We start from the raw sequence: 21,543 nt of genomic DNA, 5'->3' as shown, positions 1-21,543 counted from the left end.
CGATAGTATAATACCGAACGGGCCGTATCTCATGTGCGGAGTGCTGCAGCGGTGGGTTGCAGCATTTCATCTTGCAATGAAGGCTTCGAATTTTGTGATGATGAGGTTTAGACCAGTTAATTCGATGCCTGCATGCAGAAACCAGTTTTCTTCAACGCCTATAATGACGGAACAAGACATCACTCATTTTAACTGGCAGATGCCCATGCTTTTCCATTGACTTCCAGTTCTTTTTTCCTGGCCGCAAGGTTCTTGTTTCTCTTCTATAGCAACACACGCTTCGTCATTTGTAGTGTTTTTAATTCATACTTGCCGACAGCCAAATACTCGTCTACTAAACCCAGTACCAAGCGCCCTTCCGAACACCGTTGTTTATTTGGCCACACAAGTAAGTGTACTCAGTCTTCGCTGAACCAGTGGCTACTTGTAAGCCAAGGTGGATCTGCGGCTGTGTTTGCAGTTCGGCATGTTCTGGACGTGTTCCCGTACACCCGTACAAACGAAAACAAAAAGCTCTCGATACTTTGCATCATACGCTTGTTGAATGTTGGGAAATCGAAACCAACTTCGGTTAGGATGCTTACCTGCTGGTTGCTATGGGATGCTCGAATTCAGTAGACATTTTTTACTGACGCCGTGCCACAACTTCATTTGTTTAGTTTCCAAAGGAACATATGCATCACCTCATGGCATTCATCTTGCAGCCACATCATTGAGCTCGTAACTTTTTGCTGAATTATTGTTGCTGCTGCACTGAATAATGTCTGCAACACTAACCCATTCTCCGCTACCTCCAGTCATTCCAATTAAATTTTTCGCATTCCAAGTAAGTTTAGTTCACGTACAATATTTCAAATGAAAAATGATTATCCTGGAAACTGCTCTCCTCGACCAGCTTTTTGAAGGTGAGGACATAGTGGGCAATACCATTTCCATTCTCCTGATCTTGATCGAAAAGACGTACCATCAGTGCAGTTCGAATGGCCTGGAATTTACGTGGTTTTCTGCGGCGTCGACTACAACCTTGTATTGCAGGCTCCTAGGTCGAAGAGGCTGGACGAGATTTGCGGCGACGGAATAGATTTCTTTCTCGTAGTGACTGAGCACCGTAGGTCTATTTGCAAAATCTTCGCGCGGAGTCGCGCGAACTGGCTCTGCACGCTCAAAGTATTCACCTCAGGGAGACGCTGAATTCCAGCTCATGAAGCAGACTGCTGAAAGCCACTCAGGCGGTAGCCACACGACAGCGGGGTCTGAACAGCGCGTCGCCGCCACTGTAGTGACCGATGCAGAAACGAAAACCGAGCTGACAACAATGATGTATGCTCTAGAAATAATAGACGTTTATAATGATTCCGCGGCAATGCTTGTGGGTGCATCTGTTTTGTGTTAAACGAACAACGAAAAGGCAAGAAAGCGCGCACACAGCTAGATTACAGGCGTTATGACTGTTCTTCAGCCAGAGAAAAAGGCATGCGGGGACTACAGCGCCACATTCAGCCAGTCTTTAAACTCGTTTCTGGAAATGCTCTATATTTCTCATGTATGTGTGTATGCCAGTTCTGAAGCACTAGAAGCACACTGCACCGCAACAGCAGAACTCCACATCGTAACAAACTTAGGAGAAATCAAGATTATACTGAGCTACATGAACCAAACGCGAACAAATAAATTTGCTAGAATGCCAGAGATGAGTACAGTAAATCTTGGAAGTAAAATTATGTTTTGCGCTTTGAAAACTTAAGTGTTCAGTTATTTTTTTGCCTTTATCTTCGTTTAGACCGGAAGCGTCCACCAGGTGAGTAGGTCCCAGTGAAGTAAAAGATGATTACTACCGATTTCCCAAGCAATTCGTACTCACGATACGTCAGATGAAGTAAACATCCTTTTTCCGGTATGATTATCACAAACTTAGTCAGGACCTCGCAGAGCCAGTAATGGACCTCCTCCCCAACTGAAGAATGTGTCCATTCACCAAGAGTGTTTCGTTTTGCACGTATGAATGCTGGAACTCTTACGGGGCTCCTACTTTTGCAGCTGAGAAGCATATTCAACATCATATGGAGCAAAATGTTCCATTCAGTGGCGAGTACAAAATTGCTCGAAGGGTGCCTTTTCCTTTGAAAACACGAAAATAATCCGCATGTCAAATGCCTGGCTTCATAGGATTATTGTGCTGTGCCTCAGAAAAATACTAGAAAATTAGAGCGGACGTATATCACACACAGGCAAGCATTAAACTACTCGTAGCTGCCCGTATTTTTGTTATGAATCGCCTCTCTAAACATTCGATGCGAACGTTTTCTCCGTAATGTTCAATTTTTGTGCAGGAGGCGTTGGATGCCGCCATGCCTGAGTTCAGCGGCGACTACACCGAGGAAGAATCTTCGATCTTAAAATTGAAAGAATTACATTGCTGAAACCCTTTGGCATTCAGTAAATATTTACAGTTTTTACTGAGAAGCGCAATGGCATCGAGTACAAGCATAAACTGCTTCTAGATTTGCATCGTGCAGTTTGTAGAAATATTTGTATGGGTAACAAGAAAAAACATTCACTGCGCGAATTTGAAAGCCAAATTTGCAGTTTGCTAGTATCGCTCATGACGAATGCACAGCCTGTGAATGCTTTGTTAACGAACACAAGTCCAGAAAATCTGGACATGAGCTTCTAGTTTGCACGGTTACAGAACGAGCCGCGCACGCTGAACATACTAAATAAAGGCGAGAATTTCGCAGTTATAGTTCCAGTTCATTAGCATTGTCGGTCGAAAGCCAGTCTGTCGCGCCAGGGTCCAGGCCTTGACAGTGAATTCAGAGACAACCCTAGTGCAGTCTACAGGGACGTAGCCAAGTACAGATGCAAGCGCAAGAAGGTCTCTGTAGGCACGCACGAAGGTAGGAGGAACTAGCGAGCGCGATGACAGCCAGTCTAAGCATAGAAGCCGCTTAAGACGCCGCCATCGCTATAACGACCGCGTGCGAAAACGCAACAGGACCAAATTATATTTTAATCACTGACTCCGAACAAGCTCGCAGGAACTACATGCGAGGCATATTCGACAGGGCAACAATGCGCATAATGAGAAAGGCACCAAGAAGCACAACTTTCGGCACACACGAAATCGTGTGGGTTCCGGAACACGGGGAAATGAGAAGCAATGAGGTAACGGACGAGCTAGCTCGAGGATATGTCCACCGAGCAGACTCAGTACTCCGCACCACAGGCACCTTAAACCCTGTAGTCACTCTTGCGCTCTCTGACTCCCTAGATCATTACAGGAGCCAGCGGAAGAGCTACTCAGCCCCGCAGAAAGAGCTAATCAAAAAAGAGCTGGTAGATAGCAGAAGGCTGTAGGCAGGCACCTATCTGCACTTAATAAACTGCACAAGATTGGCCTACACAATACACCGACGAATGTCAGCGGTGCAAGGACTAACCGACATTCGTACGCGCAACATGGACCTGCCCGCAGGCAGAGTTAGATCAGAAAATAGACAACCCGGGTGTGACGCAGTGGCAGCACCCGCTGACCAGCGAGTAAGAAGATGTACAGAGGTTCCTTCTACGTCAAGCCACGACAGCAGCAACCAGGTGTGGCATCCTTGTCCAAGGAGGAGGAGGAGGAGGATGTAGAAGAGGAAAGGCAGGGAGGTTAACCGAAAGAATAATCGGTTTGCTACCCTACACGTGGGGAAAGGAGTGAGGGCATAAAAAAAAGAAAGAGAAAGGAGAGTAACAGAAAATCGAAGTCGCTCTAAAACATCACTGTTCGTTTAAGTCACAGCCTATCGTGCAGGCCAGAAGTTCTCAAGAAGCGGAGCAGTGCCTTGCAGGCCTTCTCGCCGACGACCGCCGCGGCCAGTGGCCGAGAATCTTCATTTCCGTGAGCGGGCGTTGATCTAGACGCTCCAGCGCACGGCTGAGAGACTGCCTTTCGGTGGTGTAGGCAGGGCAGTCACAAAGAATGTGGGTTATGGTCTGGTCATGCCCGAAGATGGAACATGCAGGATTATCAGCCATACCGATTAAGAATGAGTAGTGGTTGGTGAAAGTTACACCAAGCCAGAGGCGACACAGCAAAGTTTCTTCTCGTCGTGGTAGGCCTGATGGTAGCCGGAGCTTCAGATCTTTGTCCAAGGTTTTTCAACGGGAATTGCAAAGTTGGCCGGAATTCCACGCGGCAAGCGTGATGTCCCGCGCAAGTGCGCGAAGCCTGCTCGCTGTGTCTGATCTCGAAATGGGGACGACACAAAATCGCCGTCGTCGTGAGCAGTTCGCGCGACCTCATCCGCGCGGTGACTGCCTCCTATGCCGCTGTGCCCCGGTAGCCATTGGTAGATAATGTCATGTCCTTTGTTGATGGCAGAGTGATGTAGCTGTGGGATTTCTGCGACCAGTTGTTCATGGGCTCCACGGCGAAGAGCAGCTTGTAAGCCTTGGAGGGCAGCTTTAGAATCGGTGAAAATAGACCACCGCTGAGGGCACTGCTGACTGATGTATTCAATGGCGACACGAAGAGCGGTGAGTTCTACACCCGTCGAAGAAGTGCGGTGACCTGTCCTAACTCTAATTTCTGTAGTGTCAACCACAGCGCCTAGCGGCCTGTAACGACTGCGAAAACCTCTATAAATGTGAAAATAAATGTTCTCTATCTCCTTGTGCATAGTGAGTGTGAGCACAGAAAGCATTTCACTGGTCAAATTTTGCAGCTAAGAATAAAACTTGTCACGAAGTCCATCACCACCTTCGCGTCCATTTCCTCATGACTCCCTGGTGTTCTGAAAATTAGAAGTTAAAAATATCCCGATTGAGTGGCGCGCTGTTCGCAAGTGGCGGTCAAAAGATAGTTAGTGATGGCGAAAAAAAAATGGCCATGTGCCGCAAAGGACAAAAAATAGAATGTCTGCTTTGAAAAAGTCACAGGTTCTTTGTCGTCAGGCTCGAATTGCGAACCACCGTATTAGCGCAGAAGTGCATTTATCCTGCGCCAACAGCCACAATCACGGCGGAATGTAACAGGAAACACACGCCCCCGGTGACTATCAACTAAATTTATGCAATGCATTGTACACGCATGTATGAGGTGGGCCAACGGCTTCCTGCCACTGCCATGAAGCTCGGCAGCAGCTGTCGATAAATCCGGCCGCGGTTGAGTCCTCCGGAGGGGATGTCAGACTAGCGTGAGACATCGCCGACGCAGACCTGCCGACGACAGCGACTGGCAGCCGGCCAGTCGCAAGACTGTCTGTGGAAAGCCAAGATATCATGCTAGGCTGACAAAGATACTTACTCGACCTATGACCAGTGTTTTTGGTAGCGTGACATGCACTCGGGCCGCCGACGGCGACAAAACAAGCCTGGCGGAGTCGGAGGAGTACTCCGGGACTGGAAAAACAATTGCGCCCAATGTTCACCCGCAGCGGCGTGCAGCCGACTGTGGCTCTTGGCCTGCCGCTACGCCTGTCAGCGCCACGTTCAGTGCGTGGACTCCACGGGATCTTTCGGGTGCCGAAGAGCAAAGCCTACCGCTGCTGCACCGTCCTTTTCCATCTGTTGCTGTGCTGCTACTGCCAGCATACCATGGCGTTTTCCCAGAAACTGCAGCGGCAGACGGACGCGCTTCGCCGTATCTTTGCCTCCTACTACTTCTCAGGGGGGGGCGCACCTGTGATCACGTGGTCAGGCGTGCCACCCGCGGTTCTAGTGCGCAACAGCGTGAGGAGATATACACCGCACCATTGCGGAATGTGGAGAATAGTTTTTGCCCTAATAATAAATTTAGAGATAAAAGAGACTCGGAAAGGGGGCGTGGCATCAGGGGGCGTATGTCAATTGGTATAGAAGCCGAAGCAGCGCGCCGTGGAACAGACAGAGAGCATCCGAGCAGGCAGCAACGCAGAAGCTTCGATTGAGGGCGCAGCAGCAGAGCTAACGCAGGGGCAGGCATATGGGTTGTAGCAGAGCATAAATAAAACCTACGCGCTAACCTGGCAGATTGCTCCTTAGTGTCGATAAGATAGGTCAATTGTGCAAGCAGCAGTGCAGTGGATAGAGCGGAAGAATGCTATGTGGTACTACTTCGCGCTTGTGACAAGGCGCGGCGCGTAATTGGGAGGCAAGAGTGCATAATCTTGAACAAGTAAATGGTGGTCACGAACCTTCATATCACTACAAGCGCCCGCAAATCAAGTCGAAACGTACCACACAAGAAATGCACGCAGAGTGTTCAACCCGACGCTGTCCGGAGACACGGGTTCGTTGCACGGCCCTGGTTCGAAATGCGTTATCTTGCCGATGCCGGCGTCGCACTTCTGGTATGGCAGCCTTCGCAGGAGAATCTTGGCTGCGCGAACGGTTCCCCTCTGCCTCAGCGACGTTTCGCAGCAGCATGAGCGCTGAACAAGAATTCAGCTATAACAGCAGCAGCAATGCTGTAAGAGATTGTTTCGTAAGCGCAATCGCTACCACACTTCCTGGTAAAATACGGTACATTTCGTGTATGGCTACCTCAATTCTTGAGACAAATCTATGTTTCACTCTAAATATCCTGTTTTAAACGATCCCCTTTAACCCACTTTCAAAGGTTTATGAAGTTTTGGGCCATTTAGTTTGTTTTACCTTCAAGAATTCACGGCAGTGATGCCGCCGCAGACGATTAGCAGCGCTTCCTCTCCGCGCATTAGACGGGTGATTCAAAGTACCCACTTGTTGTGGTACATGCTTCAGAAGGCATTCACCCCGGAGAAGTCACTGAACAGTTACCATATTTGATGCATGGCATAAATGCTTTGCGGTAGAAGGTAAGTTTTAGAAATTGGCTACCGTTGAATAAATATGATCGTTAATAACATTCATCTATTAACCTTTCTTTGGTGGAAAGGGAGAAGGAGTCGTTTCAAACGGTTTAGCAATATTTCTCTCGTGCACATTCATTCTGTCCAACATACCACGATCTGCGTGCACATAAAGAAGTTCACATTCATATTTTGAAGTTTTTGCACGTACAATTTTATTTTTGAGAAAATATATATGTGCAGCAAACATATCAGCTATATAAACTTAACGCCGGATGAAAGATCGCTCAAAATTGAAAATAAAAACGCAGAGTGAGACCACTCAGCGCAAAGTCTATCGTAAAATAGCAATCGTAGATTTTTATCGAGAGAGAGGTAAAAGCAAATATTAAAACAATACGGTTGTTGAGGGACATGAATATGAACAACTGAATTCTGTCTTGACAGTCAGTCTCTTCTTTTACAAGCAAAGCTTTAGGACCGCTCTTGGTCGGAAATACATGTATTCAGGAAATGGCATTGCAGTACAATAAGTTTCAGGATAAACTCGAGAATCAGATATCAACGACGACTTCTAAATGAAAAATAACAGCCTATTTCTTCTGATTGCGAAGTACATGTCGCATTGCACGCTTTCATCACATAGGTTAAAACACAAAAATTATGCAGAAAAATGCAGTTTGCTGGCTGAATGCGAAAATCCCAGAAGGCTTAAGAAGTCCGTTCTCCTGCAGTCGTCTTCATGAAGTGTTATGCATGTTATTATTTTCGTTTTAGCAAACCATTTGCATGCACGTCATTCCTTCCTTCGTCGTAAGATGCTAGAGGCCATTCTCTCTTTTCTAAAAAGTTCGCAGTGAAGAAACAAAAGACAAATAAACTGTTTCTTCTGCGATTCAGCCCGGCAGTGACTCTAAAAATATTTCATATAATTTTCTTCTTTTCCTGATATAAGAAGGCTGCTAACAAGTAAAAATTATTCAGAAACTGTAACGAAGGCTAGGCCTTATTTGGTCCGTAAAAAACGGCCTATACAAAAATCCCATTAATAGCACAATTTCTTGCTACGGGCGTGTATACAGCCACCTTAAGTCGTGAGTCTGCGATGTCCAGGGTGGTTACAGGCAAGTCTGTTCAGGCACCATGGCGCTGCCGTTGGGGCAGTTGTATGCGTTCCCGAACTCTGGCAGTTCGCCGTTCAGCGGCAGGGAACGCGTCACGTGGCGAGGGAGGACGATGCCGCACAGGTGGAAGCAGTAGGCGGCGAAGAAGAGCCGCTCCCTGTCGTGCACGTGTCCCGATGCGCCGATGCCCAGGGGAGCGGCCGCCTTCTCTGAGCCACCGCCGACGCCGGACGAGGACTGGTTCTGCGCGCTCTTACCAAAGGCGGCGTACGCCATTCTCAGGCCCACCGCGTGCGCCAATATCTGCGCAAACATAATGAATTACTCATAGTTCTACAGGCACAAGGAGGATTTTTAATCATCCTTTTCAAACACCGTGGAGGCTAGATTCGAGCCCAATCCGAAGGTCTGAAATCTTGTGCGAATTTCGTTTCCCAAAGATTTAGGCTATTTTTTTCATGATTTCATTGTTTTGTTTATTGCTTATTGTTGCGGTATCAGATGGTTTCAATTAATTTTCTTTTTGTTCTGTAATGTGTGCATTATATATGCTGATGATATAATGGTAATGTTTATTGCACTTGCATGCATCAGTATTCATGTATCCTCTTCCCTTTAATAACGTCTTCGGCCGTAGAAGGTGTCGATGAATAAATAAATTTCATTTCATTTATTTTCTCCTTAAGGGCCCGAGGGCATTACATATGGGGAGGCGAATTAACATGATGTAAAAAAATCGTGAACGTGGAAAAATGTGAAGAACAAAATACAAAATACAATGAACGCAAGCAAAAACAAAAGCAAGAAAAAAATACAGTAAAAAATGCAGACATACATCTAAGTCAAATAACAGCAAACAAGCAAGCGCAAGACAAACAAAATTACGCTAAGACGCCGAAATGCAACTAAACTAAGTAACAAAAGAGTACAAAGGGGACAGTATTCAGGATGGCTGAAGTTTTAGCTTATTACGGAATTGTTTTCTGTCTGTGCATTCGGCTATGTTTTCGGGTAAGGAATGCCATAAGACTATTGCATGAGGAAAAAATGAGCTACTCATTGCAAGGGTGTGGGTGGAAATTCGTGCTAGAGACTGGCTGTGGCTTAAACGGGAAGATCTTCGTAGTGGTGTTGTTAGTAGCTCATGTCTGGACCGTGGGTGATAATAGAATGTGTGAAAAAGGCACAAACGAGATATGATGCGGCGTGATTCGAGGGACGGCAAGTCGAGGTCTCTTTTCATTTAGGTGACGCTGGAATTTCTTGAATAGTTCGAGGTGATAAATCGTGCTGCACGGCTTTGAATGGCTTCGAGGTTAGCGGCGAGGCATGATTGTGACGGGTTCCAGATGGCTGATGCGTATTCAACTCATGCTGTGCTTTTCAACGTATTTAGGACTAGGCTTTGCAAATTAAGCAAGAAACACAGATGCAGAAGGGTGCAAGGTACACTGCACACGCTCCTTTAGTGCATCTATGCATTCAAGGTGCAGTGTTCAATGTCGATTACAGGCGGAGTGATAACGATTGGGGTATTTCTAACGGAATTTATCGAAGAAAGTAACATATCAGTGAAAATCTTCTGCCAGCCATTCCACGGACGTGGTCACGAATTCTGAAGCCGCTAAGACGCGTGAGAACACTGCACTGTCTTTGCAATTCGGTCTCCCTCATAAATCAGAAGATCCCATCGGTTGTGGTCCTGGTCCATGCACTCATTAAAGAGGGCTGAAATTCAGCCATTAAATCAACATCAAATTCTTGCAATCGAAAGCGGCCGCCACGGCGCAGGCACACCTTAGAAGAAAGGAGAGCCTACCAGATTTTTGGTTAAAATTTGTAGACTTGGTCGCTCTACGCGGCATCTACAAAATATTCTTTCTTTGCATAAAATAACCCACTTGTCTCAAAATCGCGGCTCAGTCCTAGAGTTTTTAAAAATGCTTCATGCAGCATGAACTTTCCGCCTCTTAGCTAGGCGCAAGCGAATTATATCTAATCATGTCTTCTACACGCGCAGTACTACAGCAATATCTTAACGTCCTCGATAAGTAAGGAAAACGTTTAGGTTAATTAAGGCTGCACTGCTTGCAGCATCTTGCACTAGACCAAATTAGGTGCGGCCAATAAAAGTGAAACTCTCTAGGATGACACTAGAAAAAATACCTAATGACTTGTCAACAATTGTGACTATATGACAGAGCCCCCAAGATAGCCGTCAAACTACGTAGTCTTGCCTAAACCCTCAACTCGACTATCTGTTTTAGAGTACAAACAGAGAGGAACCCAGTTCTCATTCAAGTACTACGGGAGAACGCTGCGCAGTAACCTTACTTAGTACGCTGCTGTGTTGGTCGGTTGCAGTGAAAGTGGACCCTTCGATTCATAAGAGCACATTGAAATCTCCCGGGTCACCAAACTGTATTGTGCCTAATCAACTTCCTCCGCTTCATTCAACAGAACAAGAAATTACCCAAAAACGATATGCGGAGCACGAAAGTATAAAGCTGCAACTTACTTTATGTGTTGTTAAAAATATTCCGAGTGGAATATTGCACTTTAAAGTAGGAATCTGGAAAAATGTGATCTTGATACTATCTTCTCCGGAATGCAATTCAATGTATGTCCATAGACATGCTCAGGAGATTACGGTCGGTGCAACAGCGGTGCTCACCTCGGAAGCGTCTTTGTCGGTGACGTTCATTCCTTCGTAAGAAGCCTGCTTCAGGCCCATGCAGTGCAGCTGTTCAAGATAGGTGGCTTCGCTCTTCTCCGAGTACCACGTCCGCCCGTAGCGAACGCCCAGAAGATCGTAGACGCCGGTGACGGGGTCCAAGTGGCGAGCAAGAAGGGAGCCAACGATGGAACCGAGAGCAGCGTAGTTGACCACATCGGAATGCAGTGCGTTATCCCCAGTGGAAATTGGTGGGAAGAGAAGCGCCGGGGACGCAAGCAACTCATGTCGCATGGAGTCCAGCACTGCCGTTGGTGCCACGTCCAAGAACTGCGGTGCAGATGTACACCACATTGAGCAGTTATTGACCGAAGTCAGTTCAAGGTCTGCTGAGTGCAGTTTCATCATCATCACCACCATCAGCCTGACTGCGCCCACTGATGCATTAATGACGACCGGTGTAAGAAGCGACCAGAAGGAGGGACGAGAAGAGCGCTAGCTGGCCAATGCTTTTTTTTTTAATTACATCGATAGGTTCACTCATCCCTCTCATGTTGTAATACAGTGTGGACTGATTTCTGCTTATTTATTTTACGCAACAAATAAAACAAAAAAAATCATCTCTTTCTAGAGTATATGTTCCTTTGCAGTGTCGTCTGCTTGAAACTTAACAGCCCGTCCATAGCTGCTTCCGCAAGCACAGTTGAGCGATAGGGCATTGCCAATAAAAAAAAAACGGAAGCATGGTATAATACTTTATGCGATGCGCTTCTTGCGTGCTATAGCCAAAAGTTGCATCATTTAACTGTTGAGCATAATCATAGGTTTAATTTAATAGCCAGAAAACACACGTCGTCCATTCATCTTTATTATTTATGCCGGATATACAGGGTGTTTCTCCTAAGACTTTACACATTTAAAAAAAAGGGTTTTTAGAAGAGCTCTTTTCTCGGCATAGCATTGCTAGTGATTTGTCATATCAGATTACGGCTAAGACATCCCAACTACAAGGCTGATGATTTCTAAATAAATAGTCAACTTTTTAACGATTACTCTCAGACTACTTATTTTTGCGAAGCTTGTAGCTCACTGTATGTAATATCTATATCAGTTTTTAGAATTTTGGAAACGTGGTTACCCTTTATACTGTGGCCAAACAAATTGTGGTTACATCGCGCCAAAATACATGCGCCTTCTTGAAGCTTGCCGGATATGCATCCTTCCCAGTGCACGTAACTCACCGAGGTAGCCAATTTGGTGGGTCGCAGCACTCAGGGCAACCGCGTTTTTTAAATTTTAAAAGATGGTATTGACACTCCTTACGGCGAGCTACGCGCCGCTCAATAATTAAGGAGCCCAAAAGTAACAGTTAAAATTTAACTATTCAATATCAGTTAACCAGCCTGCAAGTCAGTACGTCTTAGCTGTATTCTGATGTACTGCACTGGTGACAACGCTATGCCGAAAAAAGAGCTCTTCTAACTCAAAAGCCTATCTTTAAACTTGTGTAGAGTCTTAGATGAAACACCCCGTATAAGAGAATACGCAGTGAAACCCGAAGATGAGTTGTAACCAGCCGGTGTTTTCCGGCACTGCTTGTTATACTTGCAATTACGGAACTTTCTTAGACACTTTGGACGTAACTGCAGTGCAAAAACCACGCTCACATCAGGCTCAGTGGTTAGCGCGCTCGGTTACTGAGCAGGAGTTCGATCCCGGCCGAGGTGGCCGCGTTTCGATGGAGGCGAAACGCTAAGGCGCCCGCGTGCTGTGCGATATTAGTGCACTTTGAAGTTCCGCAGGGGGTGAAAATTATTTTGGAGGCCTTCACTACGGCACCTCTCTCTCTATCTTCTTCACCTCCCACCTTCCTCCATTTTCTTACGGCGTGGTTCCGGTGACCAGCGAGATGTCAGAAAATTACTGCGCCATTTCCTTTCTTCAAAACTAAAAACCAAATTTTTTCATCAGGAGATCACGCGCGGACGCAGGCCACACTGGCCACACTCTTGACTAATTTGTTGCAAGAAGGGATGGTTAAATAAACACCCGGGTTTCATATGCGTGGGCTGACAAAAGAACGGAAAACGCAGATCGACACGTGCCACATACAATACCAGGGCTGACAAACACTTGAAAACCGAAAGTGTCTGAGCTATGAAACGAATTCAGCCATAAGCTCGTTTTAGCTTATTATAACCTACACAAGCGGCCTAAAACAAAAGAACCTATTCATAATCGTTTGTTTCAGTATTTTCGATACTGTTATCGTGATTTTTTTAAATTTTTATACAGCGCCCAGGTGCTGATCTAGCATAAAAAACTTGCTTAAACACACTGCTGCGGCAGGCCAGAGGGCGCTTAGGATAAAAAGCGTGCCGTGTGCAGCACAGGCAGCTACCGGGTGAGGATAATAGATGAGGAAAGCGCAGCCCCGATGAGTGTGTCGCTACTTTGAAATTATCAAGGGGCTTTGGTCTACGCAAAGCCATGGCGTCATTAACGCTTTCATCGGTGAACCCCTCAGCGAGAAGTGATGGTGAGGGGGAGATAAGTAGGAGTAGGCCCGAAATGGCCGCGATGCCGCAGTAAAGTGGGCGCGGCACCTTCTGCATTCGCTCCGCAGGCCACCGGTTTAGAAGAGGAAGGGGGGGGGGGGGGGGGGGGGGGGGGGGGCATCGGACGGTAGATGCACGCCTGTTGGATCCTTACAACCTTGTCCTCGACCAAATGCTGAGAGCTGCGGAACCTGGGCACTTTACTTAGCAGTTAAGCCATTGCTGAGAAAAAAATATCATGATCTCATTCAGGCAGTGTCAGACACGGAATGCAATTTTACATCCTGCTGCACAAGTACTATCAGCGTCAAATGAAATGCGAACAAGACACCTGAAATGCGAGCACAAAAAATCAAGCATATTAGAGGCTGGAGGTGAAATACTGGCGTGGGCGATTAACATTTCAGGGGAGCGGTCTTTTCGGCTTCGATGGGAAAATCAACTGCTCATGTATTTTGCCTCCCTAGTACAATATCTGCGATTTGTGCTGTTCGCATTTCAATTGGCTTGTTCGCGTTTCAATTGACTACATATATACCCATCATGAGGGTGAAGTGAAATTATCAGGGAGGCTGAGAACAACTACATGTAAATTTTGTTGCCAGTAAAAATTGACTCTGCTGCCCTTTCCGCCTACCGTGGCGTTTATTCGGCAGCAAATACGCATTGTTGGCTGTTACATTTGTAGAAACGTAACATGTCTTTCCACCAATCGAATAAAGCTTTTTTGGTCGAAACAGAAACGGGCTCTGGGGCGCTATGCCGGAAGGCCCGAGTTTGGCGCTCGCCCGAGTTTCATCCGAGTTTGCGATCACGGCAGTCAGTGAACGAAGATAGCGCGGAACGTGCGCAGGCAGCGGACAATAAAATGCAAAGATAAAGCCACGTAAAGGCGATACAAGCGCACCCTGCGCGCCTGTTTCACACTTCAAACACAATACACTGCGCAATACCAGGCCGCAGCGCTACCTGAAGTTATCAGCGCCATATCAGCAATCGCGAAATCGTGACTTCTCTGCTATCTATCTGCACACTCGCCGCTAGCTGTTTGACACGCCTTTTAGGGCGCGTCAAAGGCGTGTCTTCTCTTTCAGGCTCTATCTGTCTCTCCATTTCCGAAGACGAACAGTGCGCACTAGGTGCACTCTTGTATCAACCCTTTCTCTTCTCTCGAATACGTTAAAAAGCAACAGATAATATTATGAGCATTTTGTTCATTTCCAAATGTATTTTAAAATCTGAATATAATGAAGCTTTGTTGAAAATCATAGCTTTAGGAAATTAACAAAGATTTGACACTTTCTGCCGCTAGAGGCGATAGTGAGGCCATTGCTTGCAGCGTGGCTTGCATACGAACTAGAGCGGCAGCCCATCGTGTCGAAAACGAGAGAGCTCCTGCGCTGACACGCCGCCGGTTGCGCTGCCTTCGACTGGATAGACTGGGCAACTACTACACGCTGAATCTGTCTTATTTTTCGGCCATTGCGATAATACATTTTATTGTGTCGTATATCAAAATATAACAGTCATGCATCTTCTGGCTTGCATAAAAATTACGAGGAACTTTAGCGGCTAAAGTGCTGAAAGGCGAAAGCCTGAGTGCTGCATTCTGCTACAAGATTGTTCACTTCACATTTTGTTGGTGCATTAATTAACTGCCAATTAATGACGCTTAAGCTTCGCCTTTAGGAGTGGAACGCGACAGCGTGTTGTAGTGCTGCCACGGAGTCCATTGAACGCCACCACCCGTTCGGCGCGATGCCTTTCCCTTTGAACGCAACGCTTTTTAAGGAAAGTAAATGGCGCAGTAATTCTCTGTCGTCTCGGTGGACACCTGAGCCGCACTGTACAGGAAGGGAGGAAGTGGAGTGAAAGAAGAAAGAGGGGCCGTAATGAAGAAAATGAAAATTGTATTTGAGGAAAGGAAATTACGCATTAGCTGTCTCGCATATATCAGTAGCACTAGTCGAAAATTGTATTTGAGGAAAGGAAGTTGCGCAGTAACTGTCTCACATATTTCGGTGGACACCCGTCAAAATTCGCGCGTGGTGACATCACGACAATTTGGACCAATCTGAAACGCGGACAAATACGCCTTGCTCGTCAGTAAATTGTATTTTGAGAAAAGGAAATGTATCTGTCTCGCATATCTCGGTGCACACGTGAACCTCGCCGTAACGGGAAGGGAGGAAGATGGGAGTGAACGAAGACACCGTATTCACTAGACGCACCTTTGTTCATTCCAAACCATCGAGCTGGCATAGCCGAGTGGTAGTGTGCTCGACTCGCACTCCGGAGACCGGGGTTCGATTCCCAAGCTCGGCCAATTTCTTACTCGGTTTTATTTATTTATCTGGCCTGACTAGAAAGGTTAATTGGACTAATTGGTTAAGTAAGCAATTAACTAAACTCAAACTTACTTGGAGCATCCCTATACGATCCCTTTAATTGGTTGCATGGTTAGTAGCCAAAGTACAATTGGCCCCGTTTGAAATTCGCCCACTGTGACGTTACGACCGTTTCGACCAACTGAAAAGCGTGACATTTCTTGTCGACAACTCCTGCTTACAACGATGAGGCATTAAAGGCTTCCGCCTTAATAAACAAAAGCAAAAAACTGAACATCACTGCACCCCCGCGTCACTGCTGCTCTCTGCAGTGACCTCAGGTGGAGCTCTCCGCTGCTACGGCCGCTGCCGCACCCCGCTATGGCCAACCATTGTTTTTAGTACGCTCTTGGCGAATCTCAGCGGTAGAAATTGGCCGTGCGAGCGGCTGTGATGCGGTGTGAGAAAAAAAATTGCTGTTTGGCTGTATTCAATGATTCATTACGTATGCCTGTGGTGTGTGACGCCTCTTTAGTGCACTGCGGATGCGAAGAGCGTGCTACCCAGCGACACAACTCATCCTATGTCATCAGACGCTAAGAGCTGTGAAGGGGGTGGCGCGCGTATCTGAGTAGTATTTGTTAACGTCGCGCACTTCAAGGTTTTGCGGACTGGTTTGGTCACTGACGTCGATCGCCGTTGTATACCGCCGGGACATCGCATTAATATCATTCGGGCAGGTGAGGGATCCTGTTTGTAATAATGGAATCGGACTTATAACAGAGAAAGGTGTTACGGTTGTGAAGTACGCAGTGCTTGCGTGCTGGAAATTACAAACACTTTATTGCACTGGGTCTGGAGCAGCGATCGTTTGTCGATCCTAGATGTGCTTGACACATTGATGCTGAGCTTTATCACCGATGAAAGGACGGCCAAGCCAAAAACTTGTGATGCGATGTTGTTGGAGTAGGACGTGCTCCAAGCACCGGTTCGTCGTCGTGCTCCGTGTTTGATGCCTTGCAAGCAGGTGTGACGCGCCTTCAGCGATGTGCTGTGTCTTACGTGGTTGCAACAGGCTATAGTGTTGTGCAATATTGGTATGCGAGCGAAGAAATCGGCGGCTTTCTCCACGTTGCGTGTCCTTCACAGAGGTGCTTAGATTTATCAGCGATGACGTCCGTTTTACCTGTTATATTTTGATGGTCAACATCGTCGATGTCTGTCAGCAATCAGCACAGCCGCGCAGCATACCTGTAGCCGGCAGGGATGTTGGGAGTGGCCCACCCATAGCGCGTACGCCTATAATTTATGTACGGCACGCCGGGGGCGTGACCAATCGCTTTGACTGACAGGTGAACTCGGAGCTAAACTCGTGAACGGATAAGTGCCCCGAATTCATCTCGGGACTGTCATGGCGGCAGCAGCAGCAGCCTGGGTAATCTCTTCCTCTGACGGCAAATGTCAGTACGGCCGGCTGGACCCGTTTACTGCCTTGGCCGACGACGAATTCCAGCGACATTTTCGCCTCTCCAAAAAATCGGTACGATGGTTGTGCAAATAGTTAGGCGACGACCCACGCCTGCGGAGAGTGCGTACCGGGCTTCATTCGCTTTCGGTCGAAGAGCAAGTCCTCTGCGCCCTCCGGTTCTTCGCGACCGGGAGCTTCCAGGGTAGCGTCGGCGCAGACCGCTTTATTGGACGCCAGTAAAGCACTGTGAGCCGCTGTGTGAGGGACGTCTCCGACGCCCTTACCGACGCGGCTGTGCAGAAGCGGTGGCTCGCTTTGCCCACAACTGCGGCCGAGCGTGCGTGTGTTGAGGAGCGTTTCCTTCTGCGCGGCGGCATAACAGACGTCGTGGGATGCGTCCACGGGACCTACATTGGCGTAAAGGCCCCTTCGAAGTTCAGCCGTGACATGGTGAAGGCCCACTATTTCACGAGGAAGCCACATTATGCATTGAACATTGCAATCAGTAAAAAATAATTGTTCTCGCCAAGTCCTTTGGGCTACTCTACAGCACAGTGCCAAAGTCGGTCCAAGACTCTTTTGGCGAAGACTGGATCAGCCGCTAACCGGTTCCACAGAACAATTGATAACATTTGATAACATGCCAGGTACCTTAAGAGAGGCCCACAAAAAAAAGTGGGCTCCTCGGCAACGGCGAAATCGAAAGTTGCAGATGGCCACTTGTTAATCGGGCCACTGCAGAGCACTCACCACTGTTCTAATTAATTAAATCCGACGAATGAATGTCATCTTTCGCACAAACCTCTCACTTGCATCTAAAAAGTATAGTCACAATGCTGCAGAATCGGGAAGATAACTGCCACTGCTGACCAAAAGCCGGTGCGAGCTCATTGACAACGAATTTCGGACAGCTCACATTAACGCGGTATGCATGAAATGAACAGATGCATGCAGTTCATTTCAGAACACGGCATAATATTCAAGCGATTCTGAACAAAACGAGTTTTCTCATTCAAGTCACCCGAAATTCAACTTGCGATGAAAAAAAAAATGTGAGATAAAAAAGTTTCGTCATGCGGGATTTGAACCCACGCGCTCCCATAGCCTGTCGACTCTCCGGAGCGACGCGTTAGACCATACGGCCACAGAACAGCGCGGAGTGATACACCTCTCTATATTTTTTTGTTTGCGGACTACTTCCGTAGCCTTCACAGCGTTGCACATGTACCTCGTCGCCATTGGCGGTCAGCTGATGACGGGCGTTGGTAGCGTTCCCTCGCGGTACAAAGCAAAATTTAATAATGCATAAATCCCTCCAAAGCGCTGTAAATCCAAATCTTGCACACTATAAAATGCTTATAAAGGTGTATTCTCGTATAGTCATTCTCATACTTTATTTACGGGTGCTACGAATTGTGGAATCGTTTCATCAAAGTGCTCAATTGGTTTTTATTTGCCTTCAGGAGCCAGTGTGTTTCGGCCGTTGGCGTTGATGCTCTGAGCTGTGAAAATGCTACTAAGGAGGTGCTTCTATCAGCGCTAATAAAGGCATCACAAAGACGACCGCAATCGAAGCAAGATCACAACCTTGACTGTTGAGAAATTACGTACAGATAATGGGAGTACAAAAATTCTGAAAATAAAATAAATCGTCTTTAAAAATATCGTCAAACGATTGGCCGAAGCAAGACCTGCAAAGCCAGTAATGACAGGATGTCCTTATCGACAGTTCACCGTTTAGCATGGGTGACCCTAAATTATACTAGTTTTTCCGTCCTGTCTGCAACATGTGGATTAACGGGCAGGCATTGATTAAGCTCAGTGGCAAATCAGTTTATAGGTGGGAAAGTCTAATGGCATTTTTGTGGCCTGAATTCTGAACAGGAAGGTACTGCTGGTGCTCATAAAACCTTAAGGTCAGGTTGTATTTTGTCCTTGCTCCTTCAAAGCTCCAAACCTTCATAGAACCCCTTAGCGGCAAGCTAGACACACCCTGTCGAATTTAATTGATCGGCTGCTTTTGATAAACATTCTCTTTATTTCGGCTCGTTAAGGGAGCACAAAGTATTATTATTTCCATATTCCTGTGTCGCTTTCAATTGTTGGCCACCTCTGGCCTCAAAATACAGTGTTACGATGACCTTCGCGTCAACACGCGTATTCTCTGAGTCTCCACTTTGTGAACACCTCTCAATTCTGGGGGCTCATAATGGCGTGTACTCATTCTCAAAGAATCAGCGAACGCCATCCGCCACCATATTCGATCTCGTTTGCTGCATAGAAGCTCTCACCAGGTTGAACTCCAACAACCACCTGATTAGCGTTGCCCATGATTTAGTATCGTATTGATCCCACCAGTCTTGTGATACTTAAGTTTACACGGTCATCATTCATGCAATAGCAAGTGCGTTTCAGCTGAGTTGAAGAGTTGAGCTGAGCTGAGTTGATGAATCAATTGTCGTTACACCGTTGTCACACCCACCTTTCGGCTTCCAAAACAGTGACTGCGGACTGAACTATTCACGACCTGTTATGAACACTCCCAGAATACCGTCCCAGAAAGCATTCTGGGAGCATCGTAAAAAATGAAACAAGAAATAAAACAAAACTCTGGCATCACTGAACGTGGATTGCTTTTGTCATACACACTACGCTACGCTCAACCTGCTCCCGTAGCTCCCTGCTCGAGAACAGTGTCTAGAGGGGATCTCTCGGTCACATAGTTTGTACCTTCAGCAAACGGTACTGCGGTACTCCTGTTAGGTTCAGTTTAGTAGAGTTCCTCCATAGGAAACCGCCGTTTGGATGCCTTTTCAGCCTGTTCTAATTTCAAGTCCTAGTGATATGTGTAGTGAACTCGCTCTTCTTGGCGTGTGCACTTACACTGTAGTACGTATTATTCCTTTAGGCGCTCTTTACACAACTCTGTACGTAACGAACTCAGAGCTATTGGACAAAGTGAGCTGCCCTAAGCAGTGATTTCTTCGTTTCAGGTGCCTTTAGAGTCAATAATGTCGCAGATAGGACAAGTGTTTAGGCGATACAGAGTAAAGATTTGAAAAAAAAAACCTTTTATTATTTTTTATATATTGATACCCTAAAGACTCATTTACGTGGTATTACATGAGGGGTGGGCGTGGATTACGGCAACACAGATGATTTTACAGGAAGTAGGAGATCATTTTTGTACACGTATTTTCTAGCCTGTTGTAAATTCATTTTTGTTACATTTCAGAATCAAAGTGCAGCTTTAAAAATAAAACTGTCCCGAGATCTATGTTGTATTTGCTAAATAAATTTCATCTGTGTATGGTAATGTTTTCAGCCACAGTAACCATTTGTGCGAAATATTGCGCATCCATACAAAATCTATTGGCTGGTACACAACGCTGCTACCTAACCTATTGTGCTTCTTGATGTCTGAATTGCTATTTCAGGGTAAAAATATTTATTTTCCATGAAAACAAAAAAATGGCGCTGAACGGGTTATGTATTATAGTATCTTGGGCTGGAATGCGCTGGTAGACAAGGCACCACTCACGTCCTCCTTTTTCGACCCGTGAAGTGCTGCATTCGTTATCTTAAGAAACGGCGTTGGTTCCACGAACGACAGGAGCTCCTCCTGAACCTGCGAAAATTTGACGTACGCCAGGCCACCTTCCCAGTGCGGCGCCGCGTTCAGGTGCGATATCAGCGCCCTCAAGTGCCTCATCGTGCTGAGCGCTGATCGCCTGAAGCGGCTGACGCCGGTGCTGTTGTGTCCGACCAGCCGCAAGGACTCTTCGATTGCCGAGAGAGTCCGCTCACCAGCACCCGCCGGGAACCGCGGCATCCTAACTCCAGACCCAGCGCCAGTCGGTTGTCGGCGGTCTCCTTAAGCGACGGGGAGAGGTTGGCGGGGAGCAGGACGGGCACCCCGTACTTGAGGGACAGCCGGAGCACGATGCCCAATGTGTCTTGGTGGGAGTGGGTGGGCGCTCTCTGGGTCCAGTGGATTCCTGAGGATCGCAAGAGGAGGTGCAGTGGTACCAAGCTGTCGTAGTTGCGCCTGCAGAAAACGAAGATGAGGGAAGTGCGAATAAAGCAACCAAAATTTCTCAGTCTAGTATATTTGCGGAAATATACTTCGAGTGTGACCTCAGCATGCATGATTGGGGCGCGCAGCTGGGTTTTGCGAATGTTGATATCAGGGTGGAGGAAGCTTTAAAAGTTGTGAAGACAGTGCACTGGAAGGAATCCTCAAAATCCTTTCATGCGCGCGTACGCGGTGCGTGTGGTGTTGTACCTGCGCGGAAATGCCATTGTACCAAGTGGCTGCGTAAGTCAAAACGCCAACATTCACGGCTTGAAAACAATGCTTAGCATCTGCTGTTGCTTGGAGTGCATCGTTTGAATTCTTTTTCAGGAGCCGTGGACATTCTTCTGCTAGCTTTCCGATACAGGGAAAAAATACTCATCGCCTTTCCTGAGGCCAGAGCAAACAGTTCCGTTTATTTAACATATTGTAAGCTATACCACAGCAATTCACGTTGAGCTCAGCACAACAAAATTTGAGCTCAGCACAACAAAGAAATGTTGCGATATGATACATAAAG

General features: G+C 46.8%; 1 protein-coding gene and 1 pseudogene across 1 annotated transcript; one reads left to right on the top strand and one right to left on the bottom strand.

Annotated features, from left to right (window-relative positions):
• LOC149337572 (putative sodium-dependent multivitamin transporter) overlaps nucleotides 1-2,420 on the top strand; it is a 60,272-nt pseudogene extending 57,852 nt beyond the window's left edge.
• Nucleotides 2,421-7,915: 5,495 nt separating this feature from the next.
• LOC149337571 (neprilysin-21-like) lies at nucleotides 7,916-20,660 on the bottom strand. Its single transcript, XM_089554459.1, has 3 exons — nucleotides 20,490-20,660; nucleotides 10,596-10,925; nucleotides 7,916-8,224 (listed from the first exon to the last, which is right to left on the bottom strand). The coding sequence occupies exons 1-3, from the start codon at nucleotides 20,658-20,660 to the stop codon at nucleotides 7,916-7,918; spliced, it is 810 nt and encodes a 269-aa protein (XP_089410585.1).
• Nucleotides 20,661-21,543: the final 883 nt, after the last annotated feature.

The sequence above is a fragment of the Amblyomma mixtum genome, chromosome 7, assembly GCF_055824585.1.
Source record: "Amblyomma mixtum isolate Tamu chromosome 7, ASM5582458v1, whole genome shotgun sequence".
Taxonomy (NCBI): domain Eukaryota; kingdom Metazoa; phylum Arthropoda; class Arachnida; order Ixodida; family Ixodidae; genus Amblyomma; species Amblyomma mixtum.
This window is presented reverse-complemented; position numbering and strand designations above follow the sequence as displayed.